The sequence below is a fragment of the Tasmannia lanceolata genome, unplaced genomic scaffold, assembly GCF_043159265.1.
Source record: "Tasmannia lanceolata isolate RefF3 unplaced genomic scaffold, GAP_Taslan_0.1 ptg000002l, whole genome shotgun sequence".
NCBI lineage: Eukaryota > Viridiplantae > Streptophyta > Magnoliopsida > Canellales > Winteraceae > Tasmannia > Tasmannia lanceolata.
The window spans coordinates 50,508,275-50,521,537 of record NW_027518679.1 but is presented as its reverse complement, the minus strand read 5'-3'; the positions used below and the strand labels follow the sequence as shown (position 1 = coordinate 50,521,537).

Below are 13,263 nucleotides of genomic sequence, written 5' to 3'. Positions count from 1 at the left end.
TTCCCTATTTTTATGTTAATCATCTACGTGTAACGTGCCTTCTGTTGATTTGACAGCTAGGATGGCTAAGAAGATTTTACAAGGAAAAACCACCCAGTCATAAAACAATTTTGGCAAAATTACCCAGTTGAAAATCTTTTAAAGGAACCACCAACAGTACATTAAGTTTTGGACTCACAATCGGTTCTCAAATCTATTGGGTTTGCTCTGAATATCCATAGTAGAAGCCTGTGTCCGGCAATTAACAACTGCATACCTACTGCAGAGGACAATAGATATACAGAGAGGAATGATATATGCAAGGGTGTCCTTGCATAAAGAGCTGGAAAATGGCCCTTGATGACGTGGGTCCAATCAACAGCGGCTCTTTATGCAAGGGCGCCCTCGCGTCTATCATTCTTCATATACAAATTAGTCGTCAAGAATCTTAATTTAGTAAGAAGTTTAGGGCACATTTGGCTACCATTGAATTTATTTTCATGATAAATTAGCTTCTTCAGGTGGTGAGGGAAGCTGGGAGAGGGATTTGTTTTCCAGAATACGAGAGGTATCTGAAAAATCAGGAAACAAAATATTCCACTCTAAATAGAGGGACTCAGGGAATTGTTCTTCTGCTTTTTGGATTACCCTAGAAAAGGGAAATGATAAATTCACCCCTTCTCTTTACATGGTACAGCCAACTACTATTCTTTTTACATGGTACAGCCAACTACAGTGTATGTGGCAATCAAGCCCTTTGAATCCTTCCCACGTGAAGTAAAACAGCACCTCTTCAGTCATAGATACACGAGAGGTGGCTGTCCCGAGTAAAAATTAGGGGTGGATATATCACTTTCCTTTAAAAAATTGCAAATAATCTTCCATGTAACGGTTTGTTTGCACGTAAAATTTTTTTGCTCCGGTATCTTTATGAAATTGAAAATGCTTTTACTATGGGCAGCTCTTTCGATAATTTTTATTTCAGGGAAAAAAGTGATTTTAGAAATGATTGAAGGGCAATTTTGATGGGAAAAAAAGAAGCTTGGTACAGTAGTTAAGGACTTTTTGGGAAATACTATTCAAAAAGAAGGGGTTCAAGTCACAGAAACAACAGGCTCTCTGCAAAGCAGAGGTAAGGCTGCGCACATCACAATGGCGGGAGTCTCGTGCACTGGGCCGCCCCTTTCCAAAAAGATGGGGACCCTTGCTATTGTAGCAAAATTCCCTTTTAAAAGTAGAAATAAACTTGAACAAATGTAAAATGTATGAACTTAATATACATCCCATTATCTTTAGAGAAAAATGAAAGGTAGTAGTTCAGTAGTCCTTTAGAATCAAACAGTAGCAGTTCAGAATTTTGGAACACCAAGGTTGGCCATGTAAGTTTTCGCCCCGAGTCTGCTAAGTATGGCAATATAACAGCAGCATTTGAAGAGAAGAACTAGTCTTTTCTAAGTTCGGTATATTCACGCCGAATGCCTCCTGCATTTACGACGACTATTTCCACTCTATCTCCCTGCATAATATCCACAGGTTAAAAGCAAAAGAAAACACAGTTTTTGTTCAATGGATTTTTTTTTTCTTTTATGCATCTTTCCTAGAGCAGTCAAAGTTACGAGAAACTCAGTCTATATATCCCTTTCATGCATTTTTTTTTACAACAGTGAAAGATACCAGAAACTTACAGTGTAGATATCCCTTTCAGCCGCAGATGCGAAAACATCTTTTACAAGATCAACTGCTTCCGATTCCGATAGTGGAGTCACGGCATCCTGCGCAACCCAAATGTTTTGAGTAGGTGCCTAGAAAATAGATTAGGAGGGGTTGGAGATCTATGTCACAAATATCGTTCTAGGGAATTTCTCGGCAAGGAAAAATCTCGTGATATAACTTTTTTTCCCATTTTTCAGGGTTTTATAGGGGAAAAACGATAAAAATAAAATTATTTATAAAAATATAAAATATAAATATCGGGGAAATATCAGGAAAATATCGTGATATTATCGCTATATTTTTAAAATCTCGGGATTTCGTAGTTTTATCAAAAGTGGTAAAAACGCATCGGAGATATTTGTGACATACTTGAGATCTGATTAGGGAAGCTAAGTTAGATTCTTACCTTGGCTGGTAACAAGAGAGGGCTAGGAGATTTCAGTTGGTTGTCCAAGACAGGAATGATGAGTGTAGAACCAGAACCTTGGGAACTGTATCCAACTCGCTCATACGATCCAACTGCATCATATGTGAACACACAACCCTTTCCTGGCAAAGGAATAAAAGGCATAAGCATGTATCTTAAAAATGATTTTAAGGTCTACATCTTGTGATTTATCTAATAAAATTACCTTCACTATCAAGGCCACCCAAGACATTGAAAGCATAATAAGGGAAGAAGCGTTTGTAGTAAAGGGTATTGGAGAGAAGCTGAGCCATTGCAGGGCAGCTCATTTGCTTGTTGTGCTGATGCTGATAGATCTGCATTGTGGCAAAGACGAGTATATTAGCAATAAATCTCCCAAGGCGCTTTCAGCATGGTTCCTCTTAATTAAGACTAAGCTTTCTTCTTCGTTTTTTTTTTGAAGAGTGACTAAGCTTTCTATTTAGGTGATAGTTTTTTCTTAAAAGAAAGATTTCCTTTTTGGTAATGCCAAAGGAATGTATTTAAAAATGAGTCTATTTAAAACTTCCAAAATTCAGCTTGAGTTTAAAATAAAACTTTATGTGAATTTATCTCCAAATCGTGGGTGCCAAATAGAAAGTAAAGCCCTACTCACTTCAAAAACTCTAACAAAGACCCTCTTTCACTTGATTAGCCATAAGATGATGACTTCACTAACCAAAGTGAAAATGAAGGGAGATATAGGATCCTTTGTCTACCCTCCGGCACTGTTGGAAAAGCCCATCAGCCACCCACTGAGAATGGATGACATGGAATGGCAGAGACACATGGATCCATATTCTCCATTTATCACCAAACCCACCATGCACATGATGCAGTCCCATAGCTACTAATCAACATTATCTTAAGGCCTTTTCAATCAATCTTGCACAATACACGACTTACCATCATAAATTCTCAAGTTAATACACTCATAATCGAGCCACCCCATCAAGAATTTGTCTTTTATGCACACTGCCCACAAGGCTAGCCAGAAGGAAGTCCTCAACATTCTCAGCACATTCCTTCTTAGGGATAAGAAGACGAAAATTGCATTAGCACGCCCATGAAGACACTAAAATGAATCTCCCTAATCACTTCCATAATTGCTAACACATGACAAAACTCTTGAAAAAAAGTTATCGCATAGACGAAGATCATTGTCACCCTCCATGCTAAAAAATACCTTGTCTGTTTTTTCCACCTCAAATTCTCTTTCTCACCACAAAATTTTATCATGAAATCTCTGCATTTGAGAAAACATACAAGCATAGGTCGTATGCCCATGGGTGCAGGATTCTTCCAAAAAGCAAGGGCTAATCCTAAAGGGGCTGTACAACAAGGGGATAGAAATCCTTAGATAAGCTGTTTTAGGGATTGGCTACCCTGCTTGGATAGTTGTGTCTTGAATAAACCCTTGGGATTGTCTACCTACTTGTATTGTATACCCTACCCATTGGGGCTGTTCTAGACATGAACAGACGATAGCAAGCCTATCAAGGGTAAAATAAATCCCGGCTTGATATACCCATGGATAAAAGCCCCAAACTGTTTATTGTGAAGTGGAATCCCTCTACATTGGTGGTACTAAGAGTTTGCCTAGAGTGTTCAACTTGTTAAATAAATTAATTTGGATAACTATGTTGACAAAGATGCCATTAAAAAAACTATATTGACAAAGATAATGAAAAGATAAACTCCAAATAACAAGTAGGGTAGGCTTTAGATCTCAGCCATCAGCATATACACACACTTCTCATGGCAACATAAAAAATTAAGGGCTATGCTTTAGGTATTCTACTACTTTACAATGTAATGTCTTCATGGAAATGTATAGAAAGAGTTTGACTTAGATCTTCTAAGTTCTAACCACCTACCAAATGCCTGGCTGCCAAATTCTTTTGCAGAGCTCTGACATCAGCTTGAAATCCAGAGGATGCCAAAACACATTTGTCTGCCCTGCAAGAACATTAGCATAAACCACATCATTTTCGCACGCGTACAAAGCATAATTTTATGAAATAATCCCCCCTTGAACTTCCCAGGCTATTATGGACCCTCCATGAGAACAATGCAATTCAATAACATGGTTTAGACTTAAGAAAAGGGGAAACTCAATAACAAGCAATTTAACAAGTTAAAAGTGGTATAACTGGATTTGTGCGTGGAACACCAGGATGAAGGTGCCATTAAAAAAAACACCAGGATGAAGGTCAGAAATGCTTTAATACGATCTTGTATGACATAGTGAAAACTTGTTCGTTTCATTTTGGATAGGTGATATAAACCAAGTGGAATCAATTTGTCTTTGATTTCCTTCAAACAGATTGGTAAGGGGTGTTGATAAGTTGTGTGATTTTCAAAATATTTTTGAGGATTTTGAAAATCCTGCACTTGCAGTGACCATATGCAATTGGGTTTATTCAGTTTTTGAGATAGTTGCTACTTTGATAATTTTCTGAACAAGAAAGAGAATCTGGCCTAAGATTAGATCAGATAGAGGGAGGAAAGCTAGAACATACAATTTTGGAAAGGATTAGCGGGCCTCTAGAAGGATTTCTTTTGGAGTTTGGTTTGTGTCCTAAATTTAATGAGTTTAGCTGGTTTAGAAGAAGGATCTTCCGAGCCTTTTTAAGTTAGACAATTGAAGTTTAGTAGGAGAAAGTTTAGAAGGTGGGAGTTCTCTACCATTAAAAAAAAAAGGGCGGAAGTTCACAATATAAAGGTCGTTATGAAAATTTCTTTACACCGCCTTTATGTTATTACGAATGTTTGAGTTGGGATTCCCTTGTGAAGTTCAAAGCTTCGAGTGGAATTTTTAGTTGCTTTCAATTCTTACAATTCTTCTTCTCTCCTTTCCAACTGGTTTCACTCAATCAAAACTAGTCGTATTTTGGGTTCCTATTGGCCCTATGTTGGATCGTTTGTTAAGAAATCCTACTCTATCGGATTATACACCCCTTGGTCAGATTGTTTGTTTAGAAATCAGATCCTACTCTATTGTACGGTCAATTGGGCCTGAATGTGAGATTGAAGCTAACAGAATTACAGTTAACAAAAAATAGAATTTACTTGAGGAGGCTCCAAAAGCAACAACTCGATCAAAGGAAGATTATACAAACACAAGACAAACTAAGAAAATCCTATAACAGCCGCCATGGAATTTTGACCCTTGGTACCAAGAGATGATGCAGTGATCTTGCTCGATTGAAAAATACCAAACATCAACCGAGAAGCAATTAGCAAACTATGGAGTTGAATATACTATGCCAATGACAATGCTATAAGTTGATCTCATAACAATGTGACTTTACATGAATTTGTAATGATGGCTTCTCATAATTAGTTGACTTTGAAAATCAATCAATCAGTGGATAGACGACTAAATGTTGTTGTACTTTTTAGATTTAAAGTGAAGCCCACTTCTAGACGAAGGAAGTTGGTTTCCTCAAATATTTCCTATGCCTCTCATTTCCTCTTCAAGAAGCAAAAGAGATAAATCATAAGAAAAGGGACCCCACATGAGCCAAGCAATGTCCTAGATTTTGAAAAAAAGGCTGAAATTTCTCCAACCTAGGAGCAGAAAAATCAGAAGAAGAAATGAGAGGCGATAGGCTTCTGGAGTGAAACTATTACGTACGGATACGCCAAAAGCTCTAGAGTTGCTAATGGCGGCCGGTTTTACCACCCGCAAGAATCTCTCTCTGCAAGAATCTGATGGTAAAATACCAATAGAAGAAGACGACTAAACACAGAAGGGTGGTCCTAGGGTTTTCGATTGTAAGTAGGGATTTCAACTTGCAGATAGTAAACCCAAGAGACATGGATTTCGATGAAGATGAACATCAACATTGATTTCGATTTCTAGCGTTTGGGTTTCAACGCACTCTCTATCTTTCTTGCCCCGGCGCTTTGCGCCATTGGAACTTCCTCAAAGACTTCAAAGAACGTAGGAGGTATTTTTTTTTTTAATGGCAAGGTAAGAGGGATTTCGACTTGAAGATTCTGGTGTTTTCAGCCTAGGGTTTTTTAATGTTAGCAAAAGGGCTTTCGAATGCTCTATCGGGCAGGGCCACTCCCTATTTTCTATTAGGAACAAAGTAATGTGTGCTTTCTGAACATCGGCATGGATCCTACAGATCCCCCCAACACTCAACGTTGCCTAGTGAATGTGCTCTTGACGGAGAAAGAAAAAGAGCAACTCATGAAGGAGATAGAAGAAGAACTCGACATACAAACTGTTAACTAACCAACTTCTCCAAAAGCTTAAGCTTTTGGAAAAGTTGGTTAGTTAACAAGGTATCAGAGAGTTAACATGGTATCAAAGCTCTGATACCATGTTAACTTACCAACTTTTCCAAAAGCTTAAGCTATTGGAGAAAGGCGTTATTTATCTTTTATACTTTAACACAAACATTGGATTCAAAACGAGAGCAACTTTTGAAGGAGAACGTGAAGAACTCAGCACACCATCATCGAATTCAAAACACCAGACAGTTTTGAAACCGCTGGGTCCAACTGAGAGCACTCATAAAGCCCTGCTTGAAACAAGAAAGGAAGAAAGGGAGAGCAGCCAAGACAAGGTTTATCCCGTCCACCACAGTGAAGGACCCACAGGCAATGGAGTCACATCTTTGCTAAACACTCAGGCCCCTCTGCAAGCTCAAAGCTTGAATTTATAAAACCAACAGGGGAATGATGAAAAACAACCGACAATCAGCTTTGAGAGATCATCTATCAAGAAAATGAAATCTTCTTGGAGAGCTTCAGCTATCTGCATTAGAATGATTTTTTCCTTTTTAAATTTCCCAACCCATATGATTGTGTTCAAGTCCTTGAAGCTCCAAAACGCAACTACGGTGGGTAAACATTGATCTTTCGAAGGGGGACACCGGACACTCCCCTCGAATGGTTGAAGCTCAGTACCAGCCCAGTCTGGATTAGATTCCCAGGTCCCCACTTGAAGTACTGGACTCCCCATGGCCTCAGCAAGCTAGGTAGTGCAATAAGGAAGCCCCTCTATGTGGATAACTGGACACTCAAACGGCAGATTGCACAAGACTAAACTATGTTAGATTCTGCATTGAGACCATGGCCAGGAAATCCTACCCGATATCATCCATATAAACCCGCCCTCAGGCACCCAGTAGAATATGATTGGAAGCCCAAGTCTTGCATCACATGCAAGGACTATAGACACACCATCGAGAATTGCCATCAAGCTATCCAGCCCCGAGCCAAAACACCCAAGATAAAGTGGTGTCAGGCAAAAAAGAAAAATTGCAACACAATGGATACACATGAAGAAAATAAGAAAACTAATCTCGAGGAGGAAGTGACTACTGGAATGGGAAAGGTAAACTCACCAGACACCCGGCCCAACTCAAAGAGTAAAGGGAAAAACACACCGACGGCACCAGTACTGCTAAGCAACAGCTTCACAACCCTAGATTATGCCACAAATGAACCAGACGATTCATCAATTGAGGAGAACAGAAGGGGTGAAATGTATAAACAGTTAGCTGACAGAAATAGAATGCAAAAGGTCCATGTAGTTCCTCACTAAGATACCCGCCCAGAGAACTGTTTTTCGACCCTTGAAAGGATAGAGGAGGGAAATCCTACCACAAAAGAGCCAACTTATAAATATAATGAAAGGGTCCCTGGAAAATTGGAAGAAGATCATCGAATATATTCGGAGGAGAATTCCTCATTTGACTCCAGCATCACAAACGGAGTAATCGGGCATAAGATTCCAAGGAAAAACGTACTTTCCGAAGCCTTCCCTAAATTGCTCAAGTAGACATGAAGAAAGGCTAGCAAGAATTCTGATATTTGAGCAAAATTGAGACTAGGTAGATGATCTTGACGCGTATAAGATTTGAGTCTATGTGATTGGCAACCTCATAGTTCATTGGTGCACTTTGGGTTCATCTGAGTCCTTTTGTCTTCCCAATCATGTGATTTTGTGATAGGGCTTGTGTTTAGCATTCTTGAATGTGATACCTTTCTTTCTGTTTAATACAAGGATGCGACCCCCCCCCCCCCCTTTCTTTAGATCACTAAAACTTCTGTGTTCTTCTTCGAGCTTCCCACATCACACTGTTTATTCTATGCAGCTATGTGTGCTTTCACATTGCAAGCATACTTGAAGTCTTAATGTCCATGCCCAAGCAGAGACTAAGCTGAATATGGAATTTGAGCACATAAGGTCAATCAAGTTCTTAAATCAATGTTTGACATGATTGCAACGGCAGTCAAATAGTTGATACACTTGTAAAAAAAAAAGCCCTAATACACTCTCTTTCTTTTCAATTTTCGCTGAAATGTGGACTAAGAACTCCTTTTGTAAAAATCCCAGCATACCCCTACCAAATTAGCTGATTATGTAATTCACTAGTGTTGAGCATTTAGATCTCTTAGGCTTAGTGTCTGTCGCTCATATGTGCTAAGCCTTGGTTCTCCCTCTCTCACATGTTCCAAGTTAGGGATGGTTTTGTGCCTATTATTGTATCATCTTTCTCTTTACCAAATAAACCAGTAGGGTTCCCCCCAAACCCCAACATACCCATAAAAAAAAAAGAACTAAAATCACAAATCAAGGATGGGAAACAAACGAAAAATTAAATTAAAGGATGGGATAGAAAACGTACAGCTCGCAGATTTTGGAGTAATCACGAGTAAGGATGCTGTAACCGGTCGACATCCTCGTGTCGGCGGCAATGACGCAGTAATCAGAGCCAGCGATCGCAACGCAAGTTCTGAAACATAAACTCTAATTCATGGAGCTTTTTGTACATTAAGAGAGAGAGAGAGAGCATGGAAAAATAGGGTTTTGGGGGGGAAAGGAGATGTGATTGAAGAGAGGAAAGCTTACCCTCCGTTGTTGTCGTAAGGAGACCAGTTGGCTTGTTGCTTCGCCATTGATTGATGAGAAGAAGGGGAAGAAGAGAGATTTTTAGGGATCGGAAATGGACGGTTTGCTTTTTTATTTGTTTCCTCTTTCTTTTGGCTCAAGAAACAGAGAAAAATGAAAAGAGATGATGTCCCAAGATGAGAAGAGTAGGAATAAGCAGTCCAAATGAGGGTGCAACTTGTGTCGGACTCAACCCGAACCCGACGGGTTCAAACCGATTTTGGCTCGGGTTGGGTTGGTATTTCCTCTTGTTGGATCGGTTAGGGTTTGGAAAAGCCAACCTGGTTTAAATGCGGGTTGGGTTAGGGTTGAGGCTTTGGTGACCTGACCCCAGACCCGACCTCTGTCCTCTAATTTTTATCATAATTTTCTTAGGGTTATATTTTTCTGTTTGGCCCTAGGTGAACCTGAATCCAACCCAATTTGAGAAAAAAAATAAAAATGGATAGATAGGTTGGGTTATTGTTGAGAGATTTAGAGCGGGTTGGGTTAGGGTTGACCATCCTCTACCCGAGATTCAGGTTGGGTAGGGTTCGGTTAGAGTTGAAGGAATGCTATTTTGGGATGGGGTAGGGTTGGCCTCAACCCGATCCAACCCTACCCGAGTTGCACCCCTAGTAAAAGGAGGAGACAAGATGATATCCCACGATGAAAGGGTACGACTAAGCCGACCATAAGGATCAATCCTAACTATCACCATTGAGTCATTGGGTCCTATACGGGTGTTCTAAAAAGCTTAGACCAACCTTCATAAATTAAGGGCTAGGATCATGTGGTCAAAGTAGGGCCAATGAATATGGCCCTTGATCGAGATGGGATCGTTGAACTTAATCACATAAAGTGGCACACATGGGGCCAAAGGTGATTGTCATGAAAGAAACTAACACATCAACCTTTTCATTTTGGATTTTGAGTCTGAAAGTGATTAGGGCGTGTTCGGCAAGGCTTCTCCTTCTTGCCTAATATATTGGGCAGAGATGGATTCACGAGAATCTGTGGAAGCAACTCTGAGTCACTCCCTATCGCGATGATAAATCAAGTTAATGAAAAATGAAAAAAAAAAAAAAGAGTTTTAAAAGGTTTATGGTAAAAAATGATGAAAATAGCAGGATCTTGATGGGATGCGATCCAAAATTTATCGCTCAACAACAAAGGAGTCAATGACAACTAGAAGAGAGCTCTCTATAGTTGTTTCAGTGCCAAAACTGAGAAAATTGACTAAAAATAATGTGGATATGTGCTGAATTTTGTTGGGATAGCCATCTATCTTAACTGACTTTCATTAATCAATATTGACAGGACGATGGTAAAGAACTGGTTTTTGAAGGGTTTTTTTTATAAAAATATTGTTAATGGGAGTTAGATTTGACACGATCGAATGAAATACCAACGATTACCATGCTGGCCAATGATAGTCCATATCACTGGTTTTGAACGGTACAGATGAGGAAGTTTTGTGAGGCTCCTCTGACTCTTCGTCATGCTGTTACACCATGCAAGATTAGTCCTCAATAATTGTAAGGCTCATCCGATTCATCTCGGGTACTTTATCATGGCTCTAAAGCAAGTTAGTCATTCTGATCTCCTGTGGAAATAGGGCATCTAATCACCTCCTCATAATTGGCCTCATTCCACACATATATTGATTAATATCGAGGTCTGTCTATGCTCTGTGAGTAGCAAACTGTACATGTTGATGACTTTTTAATTAATTTCATCAATTAATTAATCCATCTAGTTACTTAGCATATATTCACACAAGCATGAAAATGAGGCTATCTCGAATCGAATAAAAAACCATCACATGTGCATATAAAAATGAACATGCACATGAGCATCCACGTAAAATAAGTGTGAATGAATGAAAATATGTCAAAAGACCACACAAAACTCATACAAAGAAGTCATGAGAAGCATACGTACTTTTTAAGGCAAAAAAGTGAGATGAGTTGCCTGATATTAGTTTCTGTGTGGCAAGGAAAAGCACTTTCCACATTATGAGACAAAGATTTTCGTGAATTTGCTTCCTTCTACTACCTAGCATTGGATTTGCTTGGAATTACCTCGGAGAATATTGATGAGTAGTGTTTGGTTGCGTGGCATGGACTTAGAGAGTAGGGCAGTAAATAGGGGGTGTCATTACCAATATAGAGAGAAAAAGCACCATTCTCCATAAATTTTGAGCAAAATTCTATCTTTTTTATGGATTCTGGCCTGGATGCTATAAGAAGGGGATAAGAATGCAACATAAGCAGCAGACATGCAATAATTACCCATGAGACATCAATGGGAGTCTCCAGAAGTTTAATGCTGTATTGGCAACCAAACGGAGAATTTTGATGATATGGCATTGAAATGCAAAGCAAAACACACTTTGGGAAAGGCCAATGATATTTTCACTCTCCCTACAGTACGCGTTCGCCCCCCTGATTAACGCTTTTTGACAGGGGAGCGAACGCGTAATGCAGGGGGGGTGAAAATATCATTGCCCTTGGAAAACACTATTCACATGACTTGCATTATGTATGAAAGAGTTGTCATCTCATGATATTGAAGATTGCATACACTTTTCAGGACAAATTCCACATGGTGAGATTGCCATAGCGTATAATGTCACGTGATTTTTAATTAGAAGGATGCCGAGAGACCGAAATCATCGTCTTTGGTTAAAAACGCACCGTGGGTCCTACCCTTTAATTGATCTAAGGGTTCATTTATAGGCGCTGCTTTGGATCTGGTATGGTGCAAAAATTACACCAAAAAAAAGCAGTGGGTCCAAATTATGGGATGATCCGAATCGTTCATTTCTTTGCCTCACCTAAAATAAACTGTATCCCGAAAATTACCTTAATTGGGCGATTTTAACCCTTCGATATGTAGAGGCTTGTATATTGTGTCCAGCTTTTTAAACTTCTACAGATCAGAGGGTTAGGATTATCCTATGTAGATGATTTTTGGGGACCTATTTAAGTTCGGGCCCACCAAATGAATGGCTTAGATCATCTAAGAATGTAGGCCCAACTGAGTTTTTATTTTGGTATACTTGTATGTACGTGTAGACACCATGTAGAAATTCATATGGTAATGAAATTTTTTTGGGCCATTGGAGATCCAGATCAAGGCCCATCAAATGAGCATTTCTGAACAATCAAAGGTGGGACCCTGCGCCCATTTTTTTTTTAAATAAAAAATAAAAAATCATGATAAACCCCTTACCTACTAGGCTACTACAACGAGATTGCACATATTTTCTAAAGAGCACAGTGGGGCCGCTGTCTAGATGATCCAAACCATTCATTTATTGGGTCCTTACTTAAATAGGCTCGCTCCTCAATCATCTCCGTACGATGATCTTAACCGTCAAGGGGGATTTTGTATCTTGTGGGCCCCACTGCACAGAGGTTCAAGATCATTCTATGGGAATGATTTTCATGGCATGGCAGTTGGGGAACTGATATATTCACCCCCCTTTTTCTTCCCTTGGCCACCTGCATGTAGTGTAAAAATGTAGGATTGCAACTCGGGTCGGGTCTGATTTTTATTATTTAGCAAAGGACAATAACTAATTTCAAAGATTGTAGAAAATGACAAATTTTCAGTGTAGAAATTTAAGAAAAGAAGCTATTTTTTTCACATCACAAACATGATCAGCCCAATGAAAACAATTATATGAATATATTAGAAAATAACGAGCCGTGTTAATCAAGAGATACTTAAAAAGGTCACAACAGTACTATAAGAGTCGGGTCGGATTTTGAGTTTTTTTTTTTTAAAACCCTATCCGACCTAAGATTGAGTTGGGTTTTTCAACCTAAAAGTCTAAAACCCTACCCAACCGAAGACTATGATTTCTAAACCCGGCCTGGGTTATTTTAGGGTCGGGTCGATGTGGGTCGGGTAAAATCCGACCCAAGTTGCAACCAATGTAATAATAAATACTCTTGATGGGGTGGCTCAGGGAAGAAAAGGGGGTGAATATATCACTTCCCTTAAGTTGGGGCAGATTAAATGAATGGTGTGGATCATCCCACCATATGGGCCCCACTGCATTTTCACGACGAAAATGAGCATCTTTAGCAAAGATGGTATCATCATGTAATTTGTGGTCTGTATGACATGGGACCCACCTAATTTTTTGGTCGTTATAAAAACAAGCAACTGTCACTGTTGACTGTCGTAATAGTGGCCGAATTCAGAAGCTATTTGAAAT

At 39.3% G+C, this 13,263-nt stretch overlaps 1 protein-coding gene across 1 annotated transcript; it reads right to left on the bottom strand.

Moving 5' to 3' along the window:
* Nucleotides 1-1,189: 1,189 nt before the first annotated feature.
* Nucleotides 1,190-9,269, bottom strand: LOC143877303 (proteasome subunit beta type-1). The gene is made up of 7 exons (XM_077379297.1): nt 9,015-9,269; nt 8,791-8,898; nt 4,015-4,096; nt 2,325-2,454; nt 2,099-2,241; nt 1,665-1,751; nt 1,190-1,495 (listed from the first exon to the last, which is right to left on the bottom strand). The coding sequence occupies exons 1-7, from the start codon at nt 9,059-9,061 to the stop codon at nt 1,421-1,423; spliced, it is 672 nt and encodes a 223-aa protein (XP_077235412.1). The 5' UTR covers nt 9,062-9,269; the 3' UTR covers nt 1,190-1,420.
* Nucleotides 9,270-13,263: the final 3,994 nt, after the last annotated feature.